The following is a 17214-nucleotide window of genomic DNA, read 5'->3' as shown; positions in this document are numbered from 1 at the left end:
CTGCTATAATAGCTTCGATCTGTGCCTGGGGATCTGTGCACTCATGAATGATACCTCCGTTCACTTTTAACATTGTGGATGAATTTCCCAATCAGTAGTCTGGATTGACCATCATGTTTTTAAATTTAATGAGTTAATAGCTCAAATATCAGGCTGCTGACCTGACCTGACCTTCCTCCCTCAAATGCAAGTCTTCACTGGGCGGGAAAAACCTCATGTACTTTTGGCCCTTGAACATGGATAAAGCCTTGTAGGTGTAGACTTTATATTGAAGAGGTTGCTTCAGCCTTGTTGAAGGGCCAAAAGCACATGCATGAAACACCTCATATTTACTTTTGGCCCTTGAAAATGGATAAAGCCTTGTAGGTGAGACTTTGTATTGTATGGTTTGCTTCATCCATGTTCAAGGGCAAAAGTGAGGTTTTCCCGCCCAGTGACGAAGTGTGAAATGTAAATTTGGCCAATATTTTATTAGACTACCCCGTAGTCCACTTGCCCATTGTGCATACTCTGGATATTGTATTTAAGCTTAATACTCTGATTTAATTAATGTGTGCACAAATGATAGATTTTCACATCTGATCTTTTCAGTCACCCTACTCCCTCTCTTTGTTAGCTTCCCAAGTGCACTACTGACTTTGACTTGCGGTTAAGATTTTTAACACGGGACTCTATGGAAAATTGGCCATGATGTAATGCATCATTAAATGGATCTGCCTTGTGATTGGTCGCCCATATCTCGCTATGGTTTAAATCTTCTGGGCCCGCGCCATTACCATTAACTTCACCATACACAACTGTCTGTGGTATTTGTGGCGCTTTTGTGTTGACGCGAAAGTTAATCTCTCATCAAACATCTAGTGTGTCCGTGCTTAGTACTTGTGGCTAATGGACTGATAAACAAGTATGCTTGACAGTGTGTTTTTAGAGAGCAAAGTCTAGGGGGTAAAGTTCTGCTTACAATTCAAAGTCCATAGTCGAATTTTCGGGGTTCACTATCAATAAACTGGTAGATGCCAAAATCAGAATTGTTCAGTATTAAAGTGAGCCATTATAATTATGCAAGATAATGTTGCATTCAATTACTTTTATTGTCACTAATCATCTGATATTTTAAACTCTTTATGACCATTTTACTATTGAATACTTTAATTTTAATAAACATCAGTATAATTTTGAGTTCAACGAAATGGGTTCATCATGACTAATAATAACATATTTTTAATAAAATTCGACTATGGCATAGTCTAATATTTTATTTACAACTAGAGGTACTTTTTTTTACAAATGTAGTCATACACCTCCCCCTTGGATGTCATCAAACTTTCAGTTTGTTCCCCTAATTGCAAACTTTCTTGCGAGATCCACAAATATCATCAGGCTTCAAACTTGGCACCTGTCATAGTAATCAAGATATCCCACAACCTCTTGCGTGCTTCTTTATCATATGATATTGAGCTAGATCTGCGCTCCCTACAGTCTACAAAGTATTTGCCAGTGACATTATTAAACTTTGCATCTGTGACCAGATGAAATTCATTGTTAGCATCAGAGATATCAATGCCACATGGTCCGAATACCTGAAGCAACATCTTTGTATTCACTGTACCTGGATCTAAACAGTTCACTGTAATACCTGAATCTTTAAGCATCATGGCCATTTCATATGTGAACATGATCTCGCTAAGTTTAGAAAGCTCATAAGCTTTGTGTCCATTACCGTAGATTTCTTCAGTTGCAAATTGTCAAAATCAATTTTGCAGCGAGCTTCCGCGATTGAGCTGACGTTCACGATCCTACTAGCGCTGCCCTTTTTGAGGAGATCCAACAGAAGAGAAGTCAGGAGAAAAGGAGACAAGACATTGACGGCAAAGGTCATCTCGTGTCCATCGACTGATTCTTGACGAGTGTCCATGAATACACTTGCATTATTAATCAACACATCCAAGTGGGTAAACTTCTGGTGAATAGCATCAGATAGTTTACGAACCTCTGCTAAAGATGAGAAGTCAGCCAAGAAGGTGCTCAGGTTGGTGTTATTTGTTTGCTCTTTGATTTCTCTTAATGTTTGGTCAAGTCGTGATTGATTTCGTCCATGAAGAAGAACTGTAGCACCAGTTTGGGCTAATTTGGTAGCAGTGTGTTTGCCTATTCCGTCTGTTGCACCAGTGATAAGGAATATCCTCCCATGCAACATTGCCGCCATATTGTAGTCTACCCGGGTAGCTTATCTGGAAATAATATATTAAAACAAGTGTCAATACCATAATTGTGTGTTTACCAGTAGCATAGCCAGGACTGGTTCAGGGGGAAGCAAGCTTCAAGGAGGAAGGGACTTGGACAAAAACTTGCTTCGTTTCATCTCCGGGGAGGGGGGGGGTGAGGAGGAATTTGCTAGATCCATGCCTATTTTATAATACACACAAAAACATCACCCCAGGTGATATCATCAGTTTTAGGGTTAGGCTAGGTTCTACTTAGACTATATCTAATTAGTAAACCCTATAACCTTAATTTAGATATCACCTATGAAGTATGTTTAATATGGATGAGCATTTTTCATAGGCCTACTAGTTTCTTCTCTGAATTCTCTCTCTCTCACATGGCTCTCTGTGAATATATATATCGTAATGAACTAAGTACATGAGACATGTCATGTTAGGGGCTAATACAGGGTCAGAATTTCTGCGAGAATCGATCAATCTCGTAAAGATTTTAGTACTAACAGATTTGCGTGAATTAAAATGGATTCTTTCAAACTTGTGTAGTTTACAAAGAATCAAATGATTCCCACAAATTGCGTCTGCAAGAATTAAGATTGATACCCGCACAGTGGAACGGAATTCTGATCCTGTGATCCGTTGGGCAAGAGTGGGCAAGCAATTTTTTGGCAGGTTGAAGGGGACAAGAGAAGATTGGCTAGTCAAGGGTCTTTGGCATAGCCAGTGGGTGGGGGGGGGGGGAAGTTGGTGCCCCCCCCTCATCATAACTGTTGGTACATTTTAGGCTGGCGGTTTATGAAGGGTATGGTGAAAAAAAATGGAGTCAACAATAAACAATTCTATAGACAATTCTTCGTGTGCAGGGTGAAGAAACAAAGTACATGTCGCTCAAATATTTCAAATCCTGGATATGCTACTCTTGCCTTTTGACTGTTTACGTTGCCACATTGATATAACATGCTTTGAAAAATTTTGCTCAGCAATCGAACAATTAAATTTAGTTTAGTTTCTGGCTGATAATGATGTGAAACCTCAAAATGGCAGGGGGGAGGGTAATTAAAGGGCATTGGTCATTGGCCTTACCCTTTTCAAATTTTGGGTCTACTTCCCTTAAAGTTTTAAGAAGTTTCAAGACATTTTGAATTTGGTGTAATTGCCTAATGTTTACCATAAGGCTGACATATAAAGTATACTGTATACGGTATTCGCTATACAATATTCGCTCATTCAATCAGGCCGAGTTCACATAGGAGTATACTATATAATGTGACTCAGCCTGATTGAATGAGCGTATATATAGCGAATACCGTATGTGATCGCAGCCTAAGTGACCATCCTGATCTTCTCATGTTCCTCCTTTGACATGTGTGAAATGGTTTAGTTGCATACATGTATTATATACTGAAGGGAACTGATCAATTTAACAGTGTGACAGGAGTATGGACATCTGTGATGCTTTTTTTGGGTTCTAGTGTAATAAGGGGCTGTGCAATAATTATCAGCCCCATGGGTGGTAAATTTCCAAACGCCCGCCAAAATCGCTTGCCCCCCCTCGGCCTGCCAAAAATCGCTTGCCCCTCTCCGCCTGCCAAAAAATCTTTGCCCCCCCTTGAACATGCCAAATTTTGCGATCCCAATTTGCAAACCTTAAATGGTCTAGATATATGTTGCAAGCGCAGCGAGCAGGAAAATTTGCATATTCAAGCGTTTCCGTACTGTTTTCCTAAGCCTTTTTAGAGCGTTTAATTAAAAAGGCGCCCCATGAATGTGTGCCAAAAATCGCTTGTCCCCCCCTCTCGACTTGCCAAAATTGCTTCCCCCCTTTCGGCTCGCCAAAATTTCTTGCCCCCCCCCCCAATTTTACCCTCCCCCAGGGCTCATAATTATTGCACAGCCCCTAAATGGTTCATGTCTATGTATGTATAAAGAGTACAATCTAGCTTGTACACTATAGTGAAAAATAACTCCATACATTTAGGTTTATGTACGAGTATATTTAAATATGATACGTTGCACGAATATTTTATTGGTGTCAAACAACCCAAGGCACTGATATTAATTTGTAGATCCAATCATGGAAGTAGACACATCACATGCTTTACTTTATTACAACACTGTTTATTAGGTACATGTACTTTGATATGTGACATTATTTACATTTGGATGCAATACAGTTTTAACATCTATATGTTTAAGGCACTATTTATTCTTTATTAAACCATCAATTTCATTAATGCTGATAAAGCATTACAACTTGTATACGGACATTTTGGACATTAATTACATGCAACAGCACAGATCCTCTCACCAGGATCTGTGGCAACAGTAAGAAAAGCATTACAATTTATCAGACGAGACCCCAATGGCATGAATGGCATGGGGACCTGTCCGCAACTACTGACCTTGCTAGCTGTTATGTGTTCTTGATTCATCTTAGTCTTTACTATTATAATATAGTCAAGTGTTTTGCCATGTTCAATAACCATGATAACATCAGTGGCCCCGGAACCAGGGGGTGGGGGGGCTCGGCCCCCAATAATTTCTGTGGCTATGGAAATGTACCATTGCCCCCCCCCCAATAATTTGAGCCAGGTACCATTGGGCCCCCCAATATTAAACATCTTCCGGAGCCCCTGAACATGTATTATTGCATGTTATTTTGTTAGGGGCTGTGCAATTTAATTATGAGCCCCCCGGGGGTAAAATTTCCAAATGGCTCACCCCCCCCTCTCGGCCCGCCAAAAATCTTTGCCCCCCTCTTTGTACATGCCAAATTTTTTGGATGCCAATTTGCAAACCTTAAATGGTCTATATATACATGTTGTGAGCGTAGCGGATTTCCTTTTTAGAGTGTTTTATTTAGAAGGTGCACCAAGAATGTGTGCCAAAAATCGCTTGCCCCCTTGCCAAAAATTGCTTCCCCCCCCCCCTTTTTGGCTCGCCAAAAATTTCTTGCCCCCCCCAATTTTACCCTCCCCAGGGCTCATAATTATTGCAGCCCTTACAGAACAAGATATTCCTATAATGTGTTAGGGAACAAACCAGAAGTTTAACGCCATCCTATAAATGAAAGTGCTTTTGTTAGGATGCTGACCCCTCTCTCCCTGAAATGTAAGTGTGAAATGTTAAAAATTCCAACTTGAGTGATCAACGTTGACCAATATTTGATTTTAAATATTTTTAACCAACACAATCAAATTTTCTGACCCCTTCTCCCTCAGATATAATAAAACTTTTACTTTGTTCCCCTAATTGCAAACTTTCTTGCGAGCCACAAATATCATCAGGCTTCAAACTTGGCATCTGTCATTGTAATCAAGATATCCCACAACCTCTTGCGTGCTTCTTTATCATATGATATGGAGCTAGATCTGCGCTCCCTACAGTCTACAAAGTATTTGCCAGTGACATTATTAAACTTTGCATCTGTGACCAGATGAAATTCGTTGTTAGCATCGGAGATATCAATGCCACATGGACCCCATCCCTGAAGCAACATCTTTGTATTCACTGTACCTGGATCTAAACAGTTCACTGTAATACCTGAATCTTTACCTGAATTTTTAAGCATCGCGGCCATTTCATATGTGAACATGATATTGCTAAGTTTAGAAAGCTCATAAGCTTTGTGTCCATTACCGTAGGACTTCTTTAGTTGCAAATTGTCAAAATCAATTCTGCTGGCTTGCGAGATTGAGCTGACGTTCACGATCCTACTAGCGCTGCCTTTTTTGAGGAGATCCAACAGAAGAGAAGTCAGGAGAAAAGGAGCCAAGACATTGATGGCAAAGGTCATCTCATGTCCATCGACTGATTCTTGACGAGTGTCCATGAATACACCTGCATTATTAATCAACACATCCAAGTGGGTAAACTTCTGGTGAATAGCATCAGATAGTTTACGAACCTCTGCTAAAGATGAGAAGTCAGCCAAGAAGGTGCTCAGGTTGGTGTTATTTGTTTGCTCTTTGATTTCTCTTAATGTTTGGTCAAGTCGTGATTGATTTCGGCCCATGAAGAAGAACTGTAGCACCAGTTTGGGCTAATTTGGTAGCAGTGTGTTTGCCAATTCCGTCTGTTGAACCAGTGATAAGGAATACCCTCCCAGGGATCATTGCCGCCATGTTGTAGTCTATTTGGGTGGCTTATCTGTAAATAATATTTAATAGCAAGTTTCAATAATTGTGGGTTACCAGTAGCATAGCAAGGACTTGTTCAAAGGGCAGTATAAAGAGTGCGACAATTTAATTTAAGAAATTGATTAAAGGTATTAATAATGATGCCACATATTAGATATGGTTATAGGGTATTACACCCCCTGTCCAATTTTATTATTTTTGCAATTTTCTCAAAATTATAGCACATTGGTGACAAGTAAGATATGTATATTATAGGGCAAGGACTACAACTACTGTTTTGAAAATACAGCAACACAAAGCAAGTAGTTATTGATTTATTGATCAAATATTGGTTTTCCCTCATTTTTGACTGTAACTCCACAACTGTTGGCTGTGCTGAAATAAAATTTCCAGTGCAGTAGTTGTAGTCCTTGCCCCTATAATATACATATCTTACTTGTCCCCAATGCGCCATAATTTTTGAGAAAAATGCAAAAATAGGCACACAATTGGGCAGGGGTGTAGTACCCCCTTAACAGTGGACAATGGTTAAAGGAGTAGCACAGCTACATTGTGACGCCCAGGGCTAAGGATAGGCCTATAGTCATGTATAATGGCGCCCCTCCCTCAATTCTTGAAACAAATGCGCGCCCGAAAGTTTGCACAAATAGGGCCTATATAATCACTTATTAATTTTGGTTATAATGAAGTTGAATATTGGTCTAAAATTGATCTTTCATATGGAAAACTTTGGTGCATCTGCTCACGCCACTTTCAAAAGGTCTTTTTTAACACAGGAAATTCTAGTAAAATTTCAACTTTTCTACCTATCTTCAACCACTACAGGAAAATGAAAAATGTTTTTAAATATCTTCGCTTGCTAAAAACTTTGCTACATCTACTTTCTAATAATATAAATTATAAATCCATTGAGTTTTGGGAAAAGGTGGCACTTTTTAAGTTAGAAAGTTGTACGTTTTTCAATTTCCAATGGGAAATGAGACATTTTTCTTTCTTTTTCAAGTTTTTTGGGCAAATTATTTGATAAATAATTTCAGAACATTTCACTGGAACATGTTAACATTTTTCTTCGTGTTACAATAAACACTTGAGAGAGTTATCTTTTTGATGATATAAAATTCATGTTTAGTGGTTAGCAAATGGTGGCACTTTTTGATCAAAAATAATAATAAATATCACCAAAACTCATTTTTTTGATGTGCACAGGGATTCCTAACAATGGAAATTAATCAGCCAAAACGAGTGAACAATGGGGAGCACAATGGCTTTTCCCATGCTTGCCTAATACAAGGTCATGCAGTAAAAAAATGTTGCTCTTCATGCTACCATTTTTCTGCTCATATTGCGGCCAAACTAATATCATATGCCAATGATCTTGTGCTGAAATGCCAAAATTTAGACTTTCATCGCTAGGAGGGGTGCAGAATCGTTGCTGAATTTGTCAATTCGGCGCCCCCCCCCAAGGGTGGCACCCAGGGCACATGTCCCCCTCTCTACTACGTCACTGGGTAAAAGTGCATTGCTTCATATACTTGGTAGTGCTTCCTCCTAAATACTCCAAAAAGAGTTTTAACTGGAGGTCGGAGAGAGTGGTCTAATTGATGTGAATTGCAGGGTCGGATTTGAGAGCTGTTTTGAAGGTCAACGGTGAAGGCTGGTCCTATCATTTTGTTATATTCGTCTCAGATTTATACCATACAAGATTTGTAAAATAGATTCCCAAATGATTCCCATGCCCGCCAAGACATGAACGGGGGAACCTCGGCCTCGGGGACCAATGTTTTGTGCTGGGCTGGGGGGGGGGGGTGCAAGTGTTTTTTTGGCAACAAATAGGCCATAAATTTTCCCACCCTGGCCCATAGGGAACAGATATAATATGCACACTGACTGTGACTAGCCGTGACTGAACATAGACCATTTAAAACACTATGGAGCTGAACACATCCACTCACTGCCAGCTGCAATGGTATGATGAGTGACGCCTATGGCTATAGGCCTACCCTCACTTCTGCCCTCATATTATTATACTTACTTCTTCTGTATGATACTCCTCAGATGACAATACTGATCCAATATCTGTGTTTATCAGCAACTGAGTAAGCATATATCACAAAGAAGCCGTCCAAAGTCTGGAAATGCTATACAAAATATAATATCAGATAGAGTGGTCCATAGCCTGTGCAGTTTGTCAACATATCCCACCGTTTCACGGTTTCACGCAGCTCGTATACTAACCACATGTCAAAGTTCAAGGATCATCGCTTCATGCGCACGTGTAGACTGGCCCCCAGTCTCGGTTCGGTTCCATCTCTGGATAATGTAACAATAAATAATTACGTAATGCCCTATGAAAAAAATGCCAACTCCCCCCCTTATTTTCTTCAATGCCAAAACCCATTCCTCTTCATCCACAAATCGACGCCACTAATTACACCCACCACAGTCAACCATGCAGCAATATAGAAATATAGGCCTACTCGTATTATAAGTGAACGCGAAAGTCCATTGAGCGCTGATTCCGTGTATTGGGTTGATTTTTAATGCTATGTAATCTACATTACCAGTCGTTCTCCACGGACCCGAGGGAGGGTCTAGCGCACGTGAGGTAGTCGGATGTCATCTTCAGTAGATAGCAGGATGATGCCATTCTCAAATTTACAGACACACTTGTCAATTATGGCCCAGATTTGATCACTTTCTCCTTTTTTCCAACTGGGGTGAATAATGTAACATTTATTACTTTTGGGCAAAGCCCAATACGAGCTAATACGAGCTAATCTTTTATTTGACATTTGACTTATTCAACTTACAATTTGTGACCGTTGTAAAATTGAAGAGATACCTTGTAAGTCCTCCTAGTTCACCACGTAAACTTGTGTTTTTTTATAAATATTTTTCATGGTTTTTTTATTTGCTTGCTATCTAATGAAGATAGCATTAATGGCCTGCGAAGAAAATAATTAATACCTCCAGCGGAATCTGTTAAAAACTTCTTGTCGTATATATATTTTTTCTTTATGTTTAATGATTTTTTCTTTTTTTCTTTTTTCACTATCTAATCTATTGAGCATGAAGATAGCATATATAGGCCTAGGGCCTACATGATATACCGTATATATACGGCGGGTTTGTATCAGACAACCGATAATTTCTTTAGTACTGAATCAGTTTTTAAAATATCAATCATGTAATGTTTTGCATTTTTGTTTCTAATTTTTTTTCCTTGACGTTCTTGAAAATCTTTTTTTTTTAAACGTGCAGTCAATTAGTAGTAGGTCCTATAGCTGCGCGCCGTACTGAATCATCATCTAGAACGCAACGGTTTTTTTTTTTTTTTTTTGAATGCAACATTGAATTGGCTTATAATGCAACTTAATGGCACTTCAATATTGAACAGTTCTGATTTTAGAATCTAGGCCTACCAGTTTAATAATCGCGAAAGCCCGAAGAGTACGGTGTCTAAAACGATCAGATGTGAAAATCTATCAATTGTGCACAAATTAATTAAATCAGAGTTTTAAGAGTATATGCACAATGGGCAAGTGGACTACGGAGAAGTCTAGGTTAAAGCCATAATGTACGATCTTATAATATGAAATTGGTTAATTTTTTTCAAAGCTGATTTTTTTGTGTGTGCATATTTGTAATGTTTACACATGTCTCAACTTGCACCTAAATGGAATTGGCAAAATTTGTTGTCTTTGTCGGTCAACAGAGCAAAGTTCGACATATCATAATTTAAAAATTATGACAATATGTCCTCCCATAGAACTGCATTGTAAATGGTCAAAAGTGGGGTTTCTTTCACTTTACCTTGTTATTTCAACTTAAAATGGACAGCAACCCTTCCCGGCAGTTAGGCGTATTACTATAATATTATTTCAACATTTTGAATAAAGAATACCAAAATTAAAATTTGACGGAAATCGTACGTACATTAAGGCTTTAATATCAGACAACAGATAATTTCTTGCGTACTGAATCATCATCGTTTTTTAAAATAGCAATCATATGTTGCAATTTTGTTTCTTAATTTTTTCCTTCACGTTCCTGATAACCTTTGCCATATAAATGCCGTTTTAAATTTTGGTCAGCTTCGTCATTTAAGCATTTCTTTATAGTTTTGCATTCGGCCTATTGGCTTTTTTTTTTTTCAAGCCTGCGGTCAATTAGTATATATGAGCCGCGAGCCGTACTGAATCATCATCTAAATTTTAGAACTCGTGTTAGTCAATGTGTTTTGAAATATTATTTTTCATGTTTTTTTGCTTTGCTTGCTATCTTCTGAAGAAAGCATTTAGGGCATGGGAAGAAAATAATACCTCCAGCGGAGTCTGTTAAAAACATCTTGTCGTATATATTTTTTCCTTATGTTTAATGATTTTTTCGTTTCTTTTTGACTATCTACTGAAGATAGCATATACGGCGGTTTATATCAGACAACAGATAATTTCTTGCGTATACTGAATCATCATCGTTTTTTTTTTAAACATCAATCATGTTTTGCACTTTTGTTTCTTAATATTTTCCTTCATGTTCCTGATAACCTTTGCTATATAAGCGCCGTTTTAAATTTTGGTCAGCTTCGTCATTTTAGCATTTCTTTGTATTGCATTCAACCTATTGGCTATATTGATTCCATCTGCATGAGCTAGAATTGCATCATCTGACTATCTACTGAAGATAGTCATCTGATATCATCTGCATGAGCTAGACTTGCATAATCCGACCATCTACTGAAGATATCATCTGATGCCATCTGCATTAGCTAGAATTGCATCATCCGACTGTCTACTGAAGATAGCATCTGATGTCATCTAATGAGCTATAATTGTATCATCCAACTGTCTACTGAAAATAGCATGATGCCATATACATGAGCCAGAATTGCATCATCTGACTATCTACTGAAGATAGCATCTGATATCATCTGCATGAGCTAGACTTGCATAATCCGACCATCTACTGAAGATATCATCTGATGCCATCTGCATTAGCTAGAATTGCATCATCCGACTGTCTACTGAAGATAGCATCTGATGTCATCTAATGAGCTATAATTGTATCATCCAACTGTCTACTGAAAATAGCATGATGCCATATACATGAGCCAGAATTGCATAATCTGACTATCTACTGAAGATAGCATCTGATATCATCTGCATGAGCTAGACTTGCATAATCCGACCATCTACTGAAGATATCATCTGATGCCATCTGCATTAGCTAGAATTGCATCATCCGACTGTCTACTGAAGATAGCATCTGATGTCATCTAATGAGCTATAATTGTATCATCCAACTGTCTACTGAAAATAGCATGATGCCATATACATGAGCCAGAATTGCATCATCTGACTATCTACTGAAGATAATCTGATGTCATCTAATGAGCTAGAATTGTATCATCCAACTGTCTACTGAAGATAGTATCTGATGCCATATAGCCTACATGAGCCAGAATTGCATCATCTGACTATCTACTGAAGATAGCATCTGATGCCATCTGCATGAGCTAGACTTGCATCATCTGACTATCTACTGACGATATCATCTGATGTCATCTACATGAGCTAGACTTGCATCATCTGACTATCTACTGAAGATAGCATCTGATGCTCTCTACATGGGCTGGAATTACATCATCCGACTATCTACCGAAGATAGCATCTGATGTCATCTACATGAGCTAGAATTACACAATCCCACTATCTACTGAAGATAGCATCTGATGCTCTCTGCATGGGCTAGAATTACATCATCCGACTGGCTACTGAAGATAGCATCTGATATCATCTACATGAGCTAGAATTACACAATCCCACCATCTACTGAAGATAGCATCTGATGCTCTCTGCATGGACTGGAATTACATCATCCGACTATCTACTGAAGATAACATCTGATGTCATCTACATGAGCTAGAATTACACAATCCCACTATCTGCTGAAGATAGCATCTGATGTCATCTATATGAGCTAGAATTACACAATCCCACTATCTACTGAAGATAGCATCTGATGCTCTCTGCATGAGGTAAAATTACACAATCCCACTATCTACTGAAGATAGCATCTGATGCTCTCTGCATGGGCTGGAATTACATCATCCGACTATCTACTGAAGATAGCATCTGATGTCATCTACATGAGCTAGAATTACACAATCCCACTATCTACTGAAGATAGCATCCGATGTCATCTATATGAGCTAGAATAACACAATCCCACTATCTACTGAAGATAGCATGTGATGCTCACTGCATGCGCTGGAATTACATCATCCGACTATCTACTGAAGATAGCATCTGATGTCATCTACATGAGCTAGAATTACACAATCCCACTATCTACTGAAGATAGCATGTGATGCTCACTGCATGCGCTGGAATTACATCATCCGACTATCTACTGAAGATAGCATCTGATGTCATCTACATGAGCTAGAATTACACAATCCCACATCTACTGAAGATAGCATGTGATGCTCACTGCATGGGCTGGAATTACATCATCCGACTATCTACTGAAGATAGCATCTGATGTCATCTACATGAGCTAGAATTACACAATCCCACTATCTACTGAAGATAGCATCTGATGCTCTCTGCATGAGCTAGAATTACACAATTCCACTATCTACTGAAGATATCATGTGATGCTCTCTGCATGGGCTGGAATTACACAATCCCACTATCTACTGAAGATATCATGTGATGCTCTCTGCATGGGCTGGAATTACATCATCCGATTATCTACTGAAGATAGCATCTGATGCTCTCTGCATGAGCTAGAATTACACAATCCCACCATCTACTGAAGATAGCATCTGATGCTCTCTGCATGAGCTAGAATTACACAATCCCACTATCTACTGAAGATATCATCTGATGCTCTCTGCATGAGTTAGAATTACACAATCCCACTATCTACTGAATATATCATGTGATGCTCTCTGCATGGGCTGGAATTACATCATCCGATTATCTACTGAAGATAGCATCTGATGCTCTCTGCATGAGCTAGAATTACACAATCCCACCATCTACTGAAGATAGCATGTGATGCTCTCTACATGGGCTGGAATTACATCATCCGATTATCTACTGAAGATAGCATCTGATGTCATCTACATGAGCTAGAATTACACAATCCCACTATCTACTGAAGATAGCATCTGATGCTCTCTGCATGGGCTAGAATTACATCATCCGACTGGCTACTGAAGATAGCATCTGATATCATCTACATGAGCTAGAATTACACAATCCCACCATCTACTGAAGATAGCATCTGATGCTCTCTGCATGGGCTGGAATTACATCATCCGACTATCTACCGAAGATAGCATCTGATGTCATCTACATGAGCTAGAATTACACAATCCCACTATCTACTGAAGATAGCATCTGATGCTCTCTGCATGGGCTGAAATTACATCATCCGACTATCTACTGAAGATAGCATCTGATGTCATCTACATGAGCTAGAATTACACAATCCCACTATCTACTGAAGATAGCATCTGATGTCATCTATATGAGCTAGAATTACACAATCCCACTATCTACTGAAGATAGCATCTGATGCTCTCTGCATGAGGTAAAATTACACAATCCCACTATCTACTGAAGATAGCATCTGATGCTCTCTGCATGGGCTGGAATTACATCATCCGACTATCTACTGAAGATAGCATCTGATGTCATCTACATGAGCTAGAATTACACAATCCCACTATCTACTGAAGATAGCATCCGATGTCATCTATATGAACTAGAATTACACAATCCCACTATCTACTGAAGATATCATCTGATGCTCTCTGCATGAGCTAGAATTACACAATCCCACTATCTACTGAAGATAGCATGTGATACTCTCTACATGGGCTGGAATGACATCATCCGATTATCTACTGAAGCATCTGATGTCATCTACATGAGCTAGAATTAAACAATCCCACTCTTTAAATGTAAAAGAGTGAAAAACTCACTCCCCAAAAGAGTGATTCACTTATAAAACCACTCAAAAATGGGTGAAATGTGTTTTTAAAACTTTAAAACCACTCAAAAAAAAGGAGTGAAAACTACTATAAAAGAGTGAATTTCAACTCTTTCAAGGAGTTAAATGAAGGACAACACATTTTTAGAGTTGTCCTTCATTTAACTCATTGAAAGAGTTCAAATTCACTCTTAAAGAGTGGTTTTCACTCTTTTTTGAGTGGTTTTAAAGTTAAAAAACACATTTCACTCCTTTTTGAGTGGTCTTATAAGTGAATCACTCTTTTCGGGAGTGAGTTTTTCACTCTTTTACATTTAGAGAGCATGCACTATCTACTGAAGATTGCATCTGATGTCATCTATATGAGCTAGAATTACACAATCCCACTATCTACTGAAGATAGCATCTGATACAATTACACAATCCTACTATCTACTGAAGATATATAGCATCTGATACTCTCTGCATGGGCTGGAATTACATCATCCGACTATCTACTGAAGCATCTGATGTCATCTACATCAGCTAGAATTACACAATCCCACTATCTACTGAAGATAGCATCTGATGTCATCTATATGAGCTAGAATTACACAATCCCATGCACTATCTACTGAAGATAGCATCTGATGTCATCTATATGACTCAAAAGAAAAGCAAATTTGGCCAAAATCAGGTTTTTAAAGAAAATGCATGGTAAACATGCACCAACACTAGAGGACTTATTGGAAGAGATTCGTCAGGATAGTATAAAGTCATAAAGTTCATACTTTATGTATAGACAAACAGACAGTTCGTCACCCGCCTACTCTCTCGAAAATAATGATCACACAAGTCATTAAATCGATAAACGTTAACATGTAGTGAAATGATAATTTAATTATTGCGATATCTCCTCCTAAGTCATATTTAAAGATACATTTCAAACAATCAAAAAACCCACGTTAAATGACCGCAAAAACCATTGATTAATAAAAGTCCATTATTAAAACAATTATCTATACAGTCAGAGTCAGGTTCACACGTAAACTCTTATCATCACGTCCCGACAGATCTATCGTGATGAGAAACAAATACATTCACCGATGAAGATGGATAAAGTATATTTTCATCAGATCTCGACGAGGAGTTACTTGGAGGTTGAGTGGATGAAGATGACCCCACATTATCCCCTTGTCTCAATCTTTGCATATTAGACTGATCATTAGATACAGATAATCGCAGACGTTTCATATTTGCTTCGTGAGCAGATAGAAACTCAGAAGAAGATGACGTAGTGCCCGTGCCATGATTAATCGTTTGAATGTACCGCCTTTTGCGACGATTAGTAAATTCTCCGAGTAAAAAGCGATCTCTAGGAACTCGAGCTAAGCCCACACGGGGTTGATGTTCTTCTGGGTTACTAGTAACTTTTGTCGTGTAACATTTCCAATATCCTCGAACGAAGAAGGCTCCTAGCCGCCTCACAATGCGAAATTTAATAGATTGACGTCGCATAATTCGACGCACTTTCTGCAAGAAAGAAAGGGAAAAAACCTACATTTTATTCGAGCGGAGTAAAGCATCTTGTATAAATTGCACGGTGTTCCCGACGCAAGGAAAATCTGCATTCATCATCATGGATTATAATCGATTAAATATATTTGATATAGTGGCAAGTTTGGGTGAGAGAGGTTGTTTGGCATTTGGAGGAAAGAAGCAACCTCTCTGGAGGCAAATTTCTTCTTGACTTGTCGGAATCATAATAACTTTGAGCTTCCACACTCTGGCCGCATTCTATAGCCTACCCTCCAACATCAGTGCAGCACGACCTATAGGCCTAGTAATACTTTAAAGGGGCATTTCGTAATCCATAGGCTCATCCCCACTTTTATCAAAAAAGTTGAGAATTTTTATTCCAGACCGGAAACACCTGGCTACATAATGTTTGTGTGCAAACAATTACTTGCAGATTTATTCGCTTAGCATAAAAATAAATAAATGAATAAATAAACATTAATAAAAATCGTCAAATTTGTATTTAGCCTATGTACAAAACTCGCAAACGCAGAATCAGAATCAGCCGACAGAATTAATTCTGTGGAATCAACTGAAAATTCAGAATAAACTAGTTTCGTGGATATCTACTCAGCTTTAATACCATAAAAGAGTATACATGCTACAATCGCGCAGCTAAATGTGGATACTCTTACCTGAAGTACAAATAAGGAGGCAGAATCTTGATTGGTGGTAAAAAATGTCGGCATTGTGTCCCCTTGTGCTTCTTCATTCATGTCCCTGGATTGGAATAATTTGTATATAAGCAACCAACAACTGCAGACCGCTATACTAGAGAGGTTGCGATTTCCAATACGTATCGCCGTACGTTTATTCAAAATCCCGTCACAGAAGAGTGATTGTGAAAAAGATATAATAGGCGTACGAAACGTACGTTTGGAAATCGCAACCTGTTATTTTCACCCCTGAATATCCTAAACAATAATGATTAAAACCAGCAGCATAGCTGCATTATTAAGACCTCATTCGTTGAAATGGTTAAGAAATGATGATCCAAAAACCCAAGGAAGATGCAAATTCAAAATTTGCAGTTTGCTCCATTGGATGCAATATTGATTTGCTATTAAAGGGGCATTTCGTGATCCACAGCCTCATCCCCCACTTTTCTCAAAAAAAGTTGAGATTTTTATATCACTGGAAACCTCTGGCTACATAATGTTTATGTACAAAATATTTCTTGCAGATTAATTCGTTTTGCAAAGATATCGTGAAATTTGAATTTCGTTCTGGTGCACCAGAACGAAATTACAACGCATTGTCAATGGAGCAGTGTAATACACATAATCATGCAT

The 17214-nt window shown here is 38.5% G+C and overlaps 2 protein-coding genes across 2 annotated transcripts; both read right to left on the bottom strand.

Moving 5' to 3' along the window:
- Positions 1-114: 114 nt before the first annotated feature.
- Positions 115-8628, bottom strand: LOC140153064 (retinol dehydrogenase 14-like). Its single transcript, XM_072175666.1, is given in 3 exon segments — positions 115-1726; positions 1729-2231; positions 8394-8628. Coding segments are annotated over 2 exon segments (828 nt in total). The 5' UTR covers positions 2207-2231; positions 8394-8628; the 3' UTR covers positions 115-1376.
- Positions 5506-6237, bottom strand: LOC140152169 (retinol dehydrogenase 14-like). The gene has a single exon (XM_072174468.1). The coding sequence runs from the start codon at positions 6235-6237 to the stop codon at positions 5506-5508; it is 732 nt and encodes a 243-aa protein (XP_072030569.1).
- Positions 8629-17214: the final 8586 nt, after the last annotated feature.

Source organism: Amphiura filiformis, chromosome 5 (assembly GCF_039555335.1).
Source record: "Amphiura filiformis chromosome 5, Afil_fr2py, whole genome shotgun sequence".
Classification (NCBI taxonomy): Eukaryota; Metazoa; Echinodermata; class Ophiuroidea; order Amphilepidida; family Amphiuridae; genus Amphiura; species Amphiura filiformis.
The sequence above is the reverse complement of the archived record's forward strand: the minus strand, read 5'-3'. Positions and strand labels throughout refer to the sequence as shown.